Source organism: Pagrus major, chromosome 1 (assembly GCF_040436345.1).
Source record: "Pagrus major chromosome 1, Pma_NU_1.0".
Classification (NCBI taxonomy): Eukaryota; Metazoa; Chordata; class Actinopteri; order Spariformes; family Sparidae; genus Pagrus; species Pagrus major.
The window spans coordinates 444,059-457,330 of NC_133215.1; the positions used below are offsets into that span (position 1 = coordinate 444,059).

General features: G+C 43.1%; 1 protein-coding gene across 3 annotated transcripts in view; it reads right to left on the minus strand.

Annotated features, from left to right (window-relative positions):
• Window positions 1-295: 295 nt before the first annotated feature.
• Window positions 296-13,272, minus strand: part of mtif2 (mitochondrial translational initiation factor 2) — a 30,565-nt gene continuing 17,588 nt past the window's right edge. For all 3 annotated transcript variants that reach the window (XM_073486025.1, XM_073486100.1, XM_073486178.1), the window contains 7 exons: window positions 4,701-4,825; window positions 4,343-4,547; window positions 3,976-4,228; window positions 3,690-3,830; window positions 3,247-3,411; window positions 1,783-1,923; window positions 296-1,001 (listed from right to left, as the gene is read on the minus strand). In XM_073486025.1, coding sequence (XP_073342126.1) covers window positions 832-1,001; window positions 1,783-1,923; window positions 3,247-3,411; window positions 3,690-3,830; window positions 3,976-4,228; window positions 4,343-4,547; window positions 4,701-4,825 — 1,200 coding nt within the window. In that variant the 3' untranslated portion in view covers window positions 296-831. The remainder of the gene's footprint in view (window positions 1,002-1,782; window positions 1,924-3,246; window positions 3,412-3,689; window positions 3,831-3,975; window positions 4,229-4,342; window positions 4,548-4,700; window positions 4,826-13,272) is intronic.

Genomic DNA, 13,272 nt, shown 5'->3' on the forward strand with positions numbered 1-13,272 from the left:
GTTTATTTTTTTACTTTTTATTATTGTTTAAGTGTGATACTGTCCTTTGGCTGCTGTGACTAAGGAATTTCCCCATTTGCGGGACAAATAAAGGAATTCTGATTCTGATTCTGAGATCCCAAACTGATATAAAAGAACTTTAGACTTGTTTTACAGTAGTGTTGAGATCGCAAGTATCTAATGGTGTGCCACTACCGCTCCTTGAAGTGCTCTGCTGCTTGTATTCCATCAACACGTCGTGCACCCCACGTGAAGTGGGTTCTGCACTTTTTTTCATGTGAAATGAAACTCGAAATTCAAACTAAATGTTTTTATTAAAATGTCTGAAACAAATGACAGCTGTTCATCATTTCACAGTAACATTCAAGGAATGTAGGTATTTTCTGTTTCATGAAACATCACCAGTGATTCCTTCCACTGAGTGATGTGATGCTGTATCAACATGAATGAAGTGTATAAGTGAAGCTGCGGCCTCTTTGTTGGGTACAAAAGTCCTTCACAGCTGGTTGTGTTGAGTATTGACAGACCTGAGGTGATCAGAACATTAGAAACAGCTCTCAACAGAAGTATGACCTCAGTGTGAACACGTCACACTGTGTAGGTGTTCGTCATAAAGTGGCCACTGACTTCTGTTCACTCATCTGTCAGATCAGACTGAGACAACACAACAGGACATAATGTCACGTGATGTCCTGATGATTCATTGATCAAATTAAATGATACTTCATTAACATCCACTGTGAACAGGAAGTCTGTATGTCAGCAGTCTGTTAAACTTCCTGTTTCCTCCTCGAGCCTCCGATCAGAGGATGATGCAAAATTAAGTCATTTTCAGAAGCCGGGGTCCCAGGAAGTGACCTGAGGAGTGTCCACCTCCTCGTAGCAGACGATGACATCACCGGGTTTGAAGGCGACGTCGCTGTCAGCTGACAAACCGCACTCCATCCCGACCTTCACCACCTGAACGTCATCTTTGTGGTGCTTCAGCGCCGCCAGAGAACCTGCAGGGGACATTAAAGGAACAGTTGACCCAAAAAGGAAGATTCAGTCAGCGTTCTGCTGAACAACTGAAGTAGCTGGAGACTTGAAGCTGTTTTACATTTATCAGGTGGAATATGCCTTTAAAAAACATGCCACTCTTGGCATATGCTGCCAGGAGCTATTATGTCGGTAACCAGCAGTGGTGGAGGAGTACTGAAACCCTGTACTCAGTTACATTACTGAAATATTACTCAAATACAAGTGAACCTACTGGTATTAAAATACTACTTCAGTAAAAGTACAAAGTATTTTTCTCAAATGCCACTCAGAGTGTTAGTTACTTATCGATTCATGTTTAATGAATTATTGAACGTTCATGTCTCCAAACCTGCTGCAGAGTTAGTTTGTTTTTTGTTTTTGTTGTTTGTCTGCATGTTTCAGGGTTTTCATTGGCCCTTTTGTGATCTGCTGGCTTTAAAAGTGCAGATGTGTTGATATTATTTCAAATTGTACTTGTATTGCACTAGATTAGCCTAAATGGTGTAATATATAGGCGTAATACTTAAAATAAAAGTACAAGTACTCAAAAAAATTACTTAATTTAAAGTAATTTCAGTAGTTCATTAGTTACTTCCATCAGTGGCATGTTCCACCTGATAGTGTAAAATACCATCACTAACAGGTCCTTAATATAATAAAAGCTACAGATAAAGACAGAAAAATAGAAGCACATGCCGTTTGAACTGGAACGTCAGGTGATCTCAGTGTACCTGTCGTCCCAACAGACCGGGTCTGACTCACCTTCCCAGACGATGTCTCGGCCTCGGATCAGTCGGAACTTGAGTCGACGGTCCAGCTGACCTTTCTGAATCCGACAGCCGGCGACAGGAACCTTCTTCTTTCCCACAGAGACGTCAAACATGGCGAGAACCGTCGCTTCACCTGGGCGAGAGAGAGAGAGAGAGAGAGAGAGAGAGAGAGAGAGAGAGAGAGAGAGAGAGAGAGAGAGAAATAAAATATAAAGATACACAAATATTTGATAGTGTCATCCAGCCCACTGCGCTGTACGGTAGTGAAGTCTGGGTCCACTCAGTCATCAGAGCTGAACCCGCTGGGACAAACATCCAGCAGAGTCTTTACATGCAGAGTTCAGCAGACACATTTTACACACACACAGAAACACACCAACAAATGCATGTAGAGCAGAATGAGGCAGAGACCCACTGATAATTAACATCCAACAGAGAACGCTCAACTTTTAACCAGCTGAAATCAGCCAGAGACGCCCTCCACTCCAAAGCCTCCAGACTCAAGAGCTGAGCCCAGAAAAGAGCCCCTATGTCAGCTGGTACTGAGGCTGACTGCCCCCTCTCAGACAGTCTGACCAGCCTCACAACAACACTGCTCTCCAAACACCAATCAGAGGAAAGCACATTATAACACAATGTAAAGAAACCTGCCTGGAACATTGGAAAGAAGAAACTAAAAGCCAAAGTGGATCAGAACGTTATCTCGCCCTAAAAAGAGACGATGAAGAGCAGAACATCTCTCTACTGTCAGAGATAGGAAGCAGAGACAGATGCTCACCAAGTACAGGCTCAGTGACCACAAACTGACCATCCAAACAGGAAGACACAAACAATCACGGCAACCAAAAGACAACACAACATGTGGTCACTGCTGGACAGGTGAGGCTGAGACAGAGATGCACTTTCTCCTACAATGTAAAGCATTCAACGAAAGCAGGAACATTTATTTTAACAAGTTCAACTCTGTAATCTCAGAGTTCAAAGAGCTGAACCACCTCTCAACATTAAAATACTCCTGGGAGAAGGAGACAGGGCCCTGCTGCCCAATATGTGTCACCATGCACACCCTGAGACACACACACACACACACACACACACACACACACACACACACACACACTGTATATATAATTGATGTAAATCAATCTTGGTGTTGTGTTTGTGTTGTTATTTGTTGTGTTCTGAGTGTTTGGACGAGTTGTGTTTTGATGCTTTGGCAACTTTGTTGTTAAACTTTCATGCCAATAAAGCTCCTTTGAATTGAACTGACAGAGAGAGACTGTCTCACATGAAATGAAGGAGCTGCTCCTCCACATGAAGGAGCTGCTCCTCCACACGTCATGTTTCAACTCAAAAACAAGTTTTTAGTTTGAAAATGTAATTTAGCCAAATCTAAAGATCCACAGTGGAGAACTCCTTTTTGCTTCCAGCTTCATATAAACGTTAGTTTCCTCACCGATGACGTTCTCAGAGACGAGTGGAGGCAGTTTGCTGCTCAGCTCGTCTTTCAGCTCGTCGATCAGTTTATAGATGATGGTGTGAAGTCGCAGCGGGACGCCGCTCCGCACCGCCAGCTGCTGGATCGGCTTGCTGGCTCCGACATTGAAGCCGTAAATCGAACCTGAAGGAGGAAAGAAGAGGAGAGGGTCAGGACCACTTCCTGTCAGACTGTCCATTTATCAATCAATGTGATATATAATCTGCATAATCAACTCAGGGTACATTTCTTAGCATAAACGCCAAATAAAGAAACATCTGGAACATCTCAGAGCTGTCTGTGACCTCTGACCTCTGTGACCTCTCTGTGACCCTGCTGTGACCTCTGACCTCTGACCTCTCTGTGACCCTGCTGTGACCTCTGACCTCTCTGTGACCTCTGTGTGACCCCGCTGTCGTCACCTGTGAACATCTGGGCCATGTTGACGTCGTTTTCTGAAACGTCTCCGATGCCGAAGTGAACGACCTCCATCTGACACTGCTGCTGAGCATCATAACTGTCCAGGATGTTCAAGATGGCCTCCACCGATCCGTCCACGTCACCTGCAGGTCAAAGATAATTCATTCCACATCAATACTTGATGAAACTATCTTCACTTGTTCTAACAAATTGAGAATCAAAGAAGCCGTTCTGTAAAGTCGTGTTGAGAAAGAGGGAACAGGTTTTAACGTGAACAGCAGCGGGCACCTTTGATGATGAGCGGCAGGCTGTGCTCGTCTCTCTGCGTCTTCTCGCTCGGTCTCACGGCGAACTTTCCCTTATTGGCTCGGTACAGAGCCGACTTCCTCTGCCTCCAGCTCAGGTGAGTCAGCCCCTCCCTCTCCTTCTTGTACTCCTCCAGGTGTTGTTTCTGTTTCAGCTCGATGACGCTCTGCTCCTCCTGCAGCTTCTGCTGCTCCTCCTCATAAGCCCTCCACTCCACCACCTCCCTGGCTCGCTGCTGCTCAACGAGAAGACAAACAGTTTCTGACTGCAGCTCAGAGACAAAAACTGGATCAGTGAGGCTGGAGTGACATCAAACCCACAACAGTCACAGTGTCGGTTCTGTCCTCACCTCAGACTCCACCTCCAGGATGATCTCCCCAGCAGACGGCAGCTCCTTCCAGCCAACCACCTCCACCGCAGCACTCGGCCCCGCCTCCGTCACCGCCCGCCCATTCTCATCCAACAGGAAACGGACTTTAGCCCAACTCTTCCCTGCCACCAGGACACAACCTCGCTTCAACGACCCCCGCTGCACGATGGCTGTCGTTACAGAACTGAGAGGAAACATGACGAGTCACAGAACCAGAGTTACACACCGTCTGAGGTCAACTAGAACTCACAGAACCAGAGTTACACACCATCTGAGGTCATCTAGAACTCACAGAACCAGAGTTACACACCGTCTGAGGTCACTGATGACGACTCACCCTTTGCCTTTGTCGGTGCGACTCTCGATGATGATTCCCTCCACGAGGCCGCTGGGCTCCGCCTTCAGCTCCAAAACCTCCGCCAATGTCACCGTGGCCTCGGCCAGAGCCATCAGGTTGTCGCCCTGACAACAGAAACAACATGATGTCATCACCCTGACCTCATCGCATCTGATCATCACCCTGACCTCATCTGTTCCAGCTCCACGCAGCAGCTGACATAAGGAAGAATTATCCTACCTTAACTCAAGAGCGTAGATTTTCAGTTTGAGAGCATGATTTCATTCCTTTTCAGTGACACAGCTCCTTCTCATGCTCACATTTTGTGCTCGCACTGAGACGTCTGCTGCTTTCTTTCAAAATGTGTGCTTGAACTCAAAAATCACATGCTTGTGCTCACACATCTTCTTCTTGCACACACAAATTTCACTCGCATTCAAATATGTCCTGTGCTCGCTCAGATCTAATGTGCACGCACTCAGAACAAGCACCTCCTCAGACTCAAAGCTGTCCCTCCCTGCGCTCAAAATATTGTGTTTCACCAGCCAATAGGGAGACAGCTAGAGTGTGGACCAATCAAATGACGGATGCCGCCTTGGGTGCGTCCCTTACTGCGCCTCTGACTCTACCTCTGACACTACCTCTGACTCTACCTCTGACTCTGACTCTACCTCTGACTCTACCTCTGACTCTACCTCTGACTCTGACTCTACCTCTGACTCTACCTCTGACTCTACCTCTGACTCTGACTCTACCTCTGACTCTACCTCTGACTCTACCTCTGACTCTACCTCTGACTCTACCTCTGACACTACCTCTGACTCTACCTCTGACTCTACCTCTGACTCTACCTCTGACTCTACCTCTGACTCTACCTCTGACACTACCTCTGACTCTGACTCTACCTCTGACTCTACCTCTGACTCTACCTCTGACTCTGACTCTACCTCTGACTCTACCTCTGACTCTACCTCTGACTCTACCTCTGACACTACCTCTGACTCTACCTCTGACTCTACCTCTACCTCTGACACTACCTCTAACTCTACCTCTACCTCTGACTCTACCTCTGACTCTACCTCTGATACTACCTCTGACTCTACCTCTGATACTACCTCTGACTCTACCTCTGACACTACCTCTGACACTACCTCTGATACTACCTCTGACTCTACCTCTGACTCTACCTCTGACTCTACCTCTACCTCTGACACTACCTCTGACTCTACCTCTGACTCTACCTCTGACACTACCTCTGACTCTACCTCTGACTCTACCTCTGACTCTACCTCTGACTCTACCTCTGACTCTACCTCTGGTACTACCTCTGACTCTACCTCTGACTCTACCTCTGACTCTACCTCTGACTCTACCTCTGACTCTACCTCTGACTCTACCTCTGATACTACCTCTGATACTACCTCTGACTCTACCTCTGACTCTACCTCTGACTCTACCTCTGACTCTACCTCTGACTCTACCTCTGACTCTACCTCTGACACTACCTCTGACTCTGACTCTACCTCTGACTCTACCTCTGACTCTACCTCTGACTCTGACTCTACCTCTGACTCTACCTCTGACTCTACCTCTGACTCTACCTCTGACACTACCTCTGACTCTACCTCTGACTCTACCTCTACCTCTGACACTACCTCTAACTCTACCTCTACCTCTGACTCTACCTCTGACTCTACCTCTGATACTACCTCTGACTCTACCTCTGATACTACCTCTGACTCTACCTCTGACACTACCTCTGACACTACCTCTGATACTACCTCTGACTCTACCTCTGACTCTACCTCTGACTCTACCTCTACCTCTGACACTACCTCTGACTCTACCTCTGACTCTACCTCTGACACTACCTCTGACACTACCTCTGACTCTACCTCTGACTCTACCTCTGACTCTACCTCTGACTCTGACTCTACCTCTGACTCTACCTCTGACTCTACCTCTGACTCTACCTCTGACTCTACCTCTGACACTACCTCTGACTCTACCTCTGACTCTACCTCTGACTCTACCTCTGACTCTACCTCTGACTCTGACACTACCTCTGACACTACCTCTGACTCTACCTCTGGGGACTTCCGGTTTGGCACGAAAGAGGATGGCAGCATAGGAGAACGTGCTCCCGACGTTTGAGAAAAAAATAGCCCACAGCGACTCGAATTCGTAAAGACTATTACCAAAGTAAAGATAAAGTAAGGGGCTTAAGATGCCAAGAACCAAAATCAAAAAGAAAACTACAGAGAGTGAGCTAGAAGAGAGAGACGGAGACGACCAGACATCGCCTGCTAGCAGCGCCATAGAGGACAATGACATGCTAACAGACGAAGGAGAACAAGCTAGCAACGCAAGTCTGGACCTAGGTCAGCTGATACTCAGAGAACTGAGGGAATTTAGAAAAGACAATGATGCGCAACTGAAGGGAATCCGAGAGGAAATAAATAAGACAAACACAAGAGTGGAAGAAGCTGAGGAAAGGATCAAAGACACCGAAACTCGAATACAAACTAATGAGGAAGCAGTAACTGAGATGCTTAAACTGCAAACTGAAATGGATGCCAAGCTGACGGACCTGGAGGGACGATCCAGAAGAGAAAATATTAGAATACACGGAGTCAAAGAGGGATCGGAAGACGACGCACCGTCAATGGTTGTTTTTGTGGAGCGTTTACTAAGGCATAAACTGGAGTTGCCCGAATCAGCTGAGTTACGAGTTGAGAGAGCGCACCGCGCTTTGGTGCCAAAGCCCCCACCAAGTGCGGCGCCACGATCCATCGTTGCCAAGATGGCCAGCTTCAGAACAAAAGAAGAAATATTAAAACTAGCCTGGCAGAAACGTGGGTTTGAATATCAGGGAAACAAAGTAAACCTGGATCATGATTATGCACCTGAAGTTTTGAAGCAACGGAAGGAATATGCAGAGGTGAAATCTGTGTTAAAGGAGAAGAAAATCCGGTTCCAAACCCCGTTCCCAGCAAAGATGAGAGTATTTTATCCGGAGGGAACTGTGTTATACGGCTCGGTGGAGGAGGCGACCAGCGACATGTCAAAGAGGGGATTCCCGGTAACGGTCATCAAACGCCCGGAGACTTTCCTGGAACAGATCCGACATCTCTCGTGGCGCACAGCCAGAAAGACTAGGGGCCAGGTGAATAAAGATCGGACCCGAGACTACAAGGAGAGACTTCAAGCATTCAGACGACAGGAACAGGAGTGATTACAGGACGCGAAAAACTGACATATTATGAGGACCGACGGTGAGATGTTTTTTATTTTTTATTTTTTTTAAGATGTCTCCGAAGAGACAGTTATGGTGAGACGCATAAGGGATTTCTTTATCTTAAATATAGGAACTATATGTGGCAACAGAGACAATTAAAATCGTCGGGTGTTCTATCTGTGCTGTGAAAAGAATGGACAGCGGTCAGACAGCACATGAAGGCCCTTTCTCACCTACAGGTGAGAGAGGCCCCCCCTCAAAGCCCCCCTTTCATCGGGGCTTGCTAAGGGTCATATTGATGACCCCACAGTTGGAAGTCAACATATTTTCTTTATATTCTGTATCTGTTCAAAGACAACTTAAGGTTTTTTCTACAGCTGTCGTTCTATACAGCTCTAATGTTCATATAATGGTTGTTTATTTTTGTTCAGGGAGTGTATGGATTGCACCAGGTTATGCTATCTCAAAAGCATCCAAACAAATAGATTATGGCTAGTGGCAAGATAAAAATTACTTCATATAATGTAAACGGCTTGTTAAATCCAATAAAACGTAATAAGATAATAACTAAAATGAGAAAAGAACAAGCACAAATAGTATATCTACAAGAAACCCACCTGGACTTTAAGGAACATGAGAAATTAAAAAGAATGGGTTTTACAAGCGTGTTTTCCTCTTCTTATAAATTTGGACGAAGGAGAGGAGTCGCTATCCTTCTATCAAGCAAAGTACACTTTGAAAAAATATCTGAGATAAGTGATAGGGAGGGACGATTTATATTAGTAAGAGGAAACATCGAGGGGGAACCGATAACACTGCTAAATATATACGCGCCACCTGGAAGTGATATCCATTTCTTCAAGAAAGTTGTTAATATGATGGTATCAGAGACAGTAGGCCTTCTAATCTGTGGGGGAGATTTAAACATACATCTACAACCAAAACTGGATACTTCCAATGGGAAATCACAGAATACGAAGTCAATGGTTAAGAAAATTAATACATTATTTGAGGAGGTCGGTTTAATTGATATATGGAGAGACTTGCATCCCAATCAAAGGGATTATACCCATTACTCCTCACCCCATTCATTATACACAAGAATAGATTATTTTCTAATATTTGGAAGAGACAAAGATAAAATAAACACATGTGAAATTGGGACAATAGATTTAAGTGATCATGCGCCTATAAACCTGTCCGTAGATCTAAACCTACAACCAAAAATTAACAACTGGAAACTAAATTCAAGCCTGCTCAATGATCCTCACTTTAAAGAACAGATGAAAAGAGAGATCCATTTCTATTTAGACATGAATGACAAGGGGGATGTATCCCCTCCCATTCTGTGGGATGCCCTAAAGGCTGTCCTGAGAGGTAAAATTATAGCCATATCCTCCTATAAAAAAAAGTTGAGAAATGAGAAATTGGGAGAATTACAAAATAAATTAAAAGAATTAGAGAAAAAACATAAAGAGAAAACAACACAGGCTCTATTGGAGGAAATTACGAAAACAAGAAACGAAATTAATAATTTGACAACGCATGAAATAAAAAAAAATCTGATGTTTCTTAAACAAAGATACTACGAAGGCGGATCCAAATCAATGAAAGTTTTGGCCTGGAAACTTAAAAAGAAAATAGCACAGAACACAATACATAAAATCAAAGACCCAGTGACTAAAACAACAAAAAATAAATTAAACGAAATTTTGGGAGCGTTTGAAACATTTTATAAGACTCTCTACACTAAAAAGGCAGGAGGCAGCATAGCTGAAATAGATACATTCTTGGATTCTCTGGAATTACCAGTGTTAGATGAAGAACAGAATAAAATAATGATTGAGGACATAACAGAAAAAGAACTAAAAATAGCAATAAGTAAACTCAAATCAAATAAATCACCAGGATCAGACGGCTATACAGCCGAATGGTATAAGGAGCTGAAAGAAGAGTTAATACCGGTGATGCTTCCTACTTTGAATTGGGCTCTAAAGAAAGCACAAACACCACCCAGTTGGAAGGAAGCAATAATATCTGCTATTCCAAAAGAAAATAAAGATAAATTAGAGTGTGGATCATATAGACCTATATCGGTTCTCAACATAGATTACAGGCTATTTACATCTATTATGGCTAGACGACTAGAAATATTCTTACCTAATCTGATACATAATGACCAAACAGGTTTTATTCGAGAACGCCAAACGCAAGATAATATACGACGAACATTACAAATCATTGATCATATCCAAAAGAATAAAATAGCAGCTATGGTAATCAGTATTGATGCGGAAAAGGCCTTCGACTCAGTGAATTGGAGTTTCCTTTATCGAGTTTTACATAAATTTGGCCTACACGAAACTATAATTAAAACAATACAAGCATTATATAATAAACCCAGTGCTAGAATTAAAGTAAACGGCAGCTTATCAAATAGTATTATCTTGGAAAGGGGCACAAGGCAAGGATGTGCATGTTCACCACTTTTATTTGCATTATATTTAGAACCATTAACCCAATATATAAGACAAAACAAAGAAATAATAGGTATTAACATTCAGGGTAAAGAGCACAAATTGGCCTGCTACGCGGATGATATTTTGATTTTTCTGGGTCAACCAACAAATTCCCTACCCAAACTAATGCAGTCATTAGAATACTTTGGCCGACTATCAGGATACAAAATTAACATAAGTAAAACACAACTGCTTAAATACAACTACAGGCCACCAGGTGAAATTAGGAGTAAGTATAATTTAGCGTGGGAAACAGAATATTTTAAGTATTTGGGGGTAGTAATACCGAAGGACCTCACAGAACTATTGCAATATAATTATTCACCGATACAAAAAAAAATTAAAGAGGATATAGGAAGATGGAATCTAATCCCATACTTAAGTTTCAGTTCAAGAATAGACTCAATTAAAATGAACATTCTACCCAAATTACTGTACTTATTTCAAACCTTACCAATAGAAATAAGCCAAAAACAATTTAATGAATGGGACAAAATGTTGTCCAGATACATATGGCAAGGTAAGAGACCTCGAATCCGATTTAAAACCCTCCAATTGACAAAAGCAAAAGGAGGATGGGGCCTTCCTTCCCTTAGAGATTACTACTGGGCAGCACAACTGAGACCTATGATATGCTGGTGTAATCCTTCCTACGATGCTCAGTGGAAAAATATTGAAGAGGGTCTGACTTCCATTCCCATACAAGCACTTATAGCCGATAGCAGCCTTCAAGAATTTATAAAAAATACAGAAAACCCATGGTTCAAGTTGACACTTAAAATATGGAAAACAGTAATAACAGAATACAAATTAGAAGAGGATATTGTGGTCCTTAAATGGTGTGCATATGACACACAATTTGTTCCAAATAAATTAGATATGAGATTCAAGGAATGGACAAATAAAGGATTAACAGCTTTATGTAAGATAATAAAGGAAAATACACTACTTAGTTTTGAACAAATTAAAGAGAAATATGCTCTAGAGGCACAGGACTTTTACCGCTACCTGCAGCTGAGACATTTTATCAGTAACAAGTTGATATTTATATCAGAATCGAGCAAACAGCTGTTAGATGTATTTAAAAGGGCATATGGTGCGAACAAAGATAGAGGTATTATTTCAGGTTTATATAAAGGGCTTATAAACAAGAAAGCACATTCAACCCTGTACATTAAAACAAAATGGGAAATGGAAGGAGGAATAGATTTGTCAGAGGATGAATGGGGAATAATCTGGGAATATCAATGGAAGTGTAGCAGCTCACAGAGTTGGAAGGAGTTTGGCTGGAAGAGCCTGATTAGATATTTTATTACACCTTACCAAAAATCTCATTATAAAGGTAATTCCCCAGCCTGCTGGCGAAATTGTGGAAGTATGAATGCAAATCATTATCATGTTTTTTGGGAATGTCATGTTATTAAAAATTATTGGAAGGAAATACATAAGGCAATACAAGACATTTTTGGGAGTCACCTGCCCTTGCAAAGCAAAGTTATTTTTTTTGGACTCATGCCTGAAGGATGGACAAAGAGAGACAAACATTTATTTAGTATTTTGCTGGTGGCAGGCAAAAAGGCACTTACGAGAAAATGGCTTTCACATGAGAGTCCAACATTGACCATGTGGATGGACATTACGATGGATATATGCAGAATGGAGAAATTAACTGCAGATCTGAATTACAAGAAGGACTTGTTTACTTCACGCTGGAAGAAATGGATAGACTATATCACACCACGCAGACCGGACTTTGACTTGCTTAACCTGAGATGAATAGGCTATATATGTAATAGTAACCATACCTAACTCCCTAAATGTTCATGTTTTAGTTTTGTTTTTTGTGTTCTTTTATTACTAGAAAAAAGACATTTATGCTGATTTTGTGACGAATATTTTAAATGGAAATAAATGTCATATTTGTGGCAGAATGTCAATAAAAACTAAATTAAAAAAAAAAAAAAAAGACTCTACCTCTGACTCTACCTCTGACTCTACCTCTGACTCTACCTCTGACACTACCTCTGATACTACCTCTGACTCTACCTCTGACTCTACCTCTGACTCTGACTCTACCTCTGACACTACCTCTGACTCTACCTCTGACTCTACCTCTGACTCTACCTCTGGTACTACCTCTGACTCTACCTCTGACTCTACCTCTGACTCTACCTCTGACTCTACCTCTGACACTACCTCTGACTCTGACTCTACCTCTGACACTACCTCTGACTCTACCTCTGACTCTACCTCTGACTCTACCTCTGGTACTACCTCTGACTCTACCTCTGACTCTACCTCTGACTCTACCTCTGACTCTGACTCTACCTCTGACACTACCTCTGACTCTGACTCTACCTCTGACTCTACCTCTGACACTACCTCTGACTCTGACACTACCTCTGACTCTACCTCTGACTCTACCTCTGACTCTACCTCTGACTCTACCTCTGACACTACCTCTGACACTACCTCTGACTCTACCTCTGACTCTACCTCTGACACTACCTCTGACTCTACCTCTGACTCTACCTCTGACACTACCTCTGACACTACCTCTGACTCTACCTCTGACTCTACCTCTGACTCTACCTCTGACTCTACCTCTGACTCTACCTCTGACTCTACCTCTGACTCTGACACTACCTCTGACTCTACCTCTGACTCTACCTCTGGTACTACCTCTGACTCTACCTCTGACTCTACCTCTGACTCTACCTCTGACTCTACCTCTGACACTACCTCTGACTCTGACTCTACCTCTGACTCTACCTCTGACTCTACCTCTGACTCTGACACTACCTCTAACTCTACC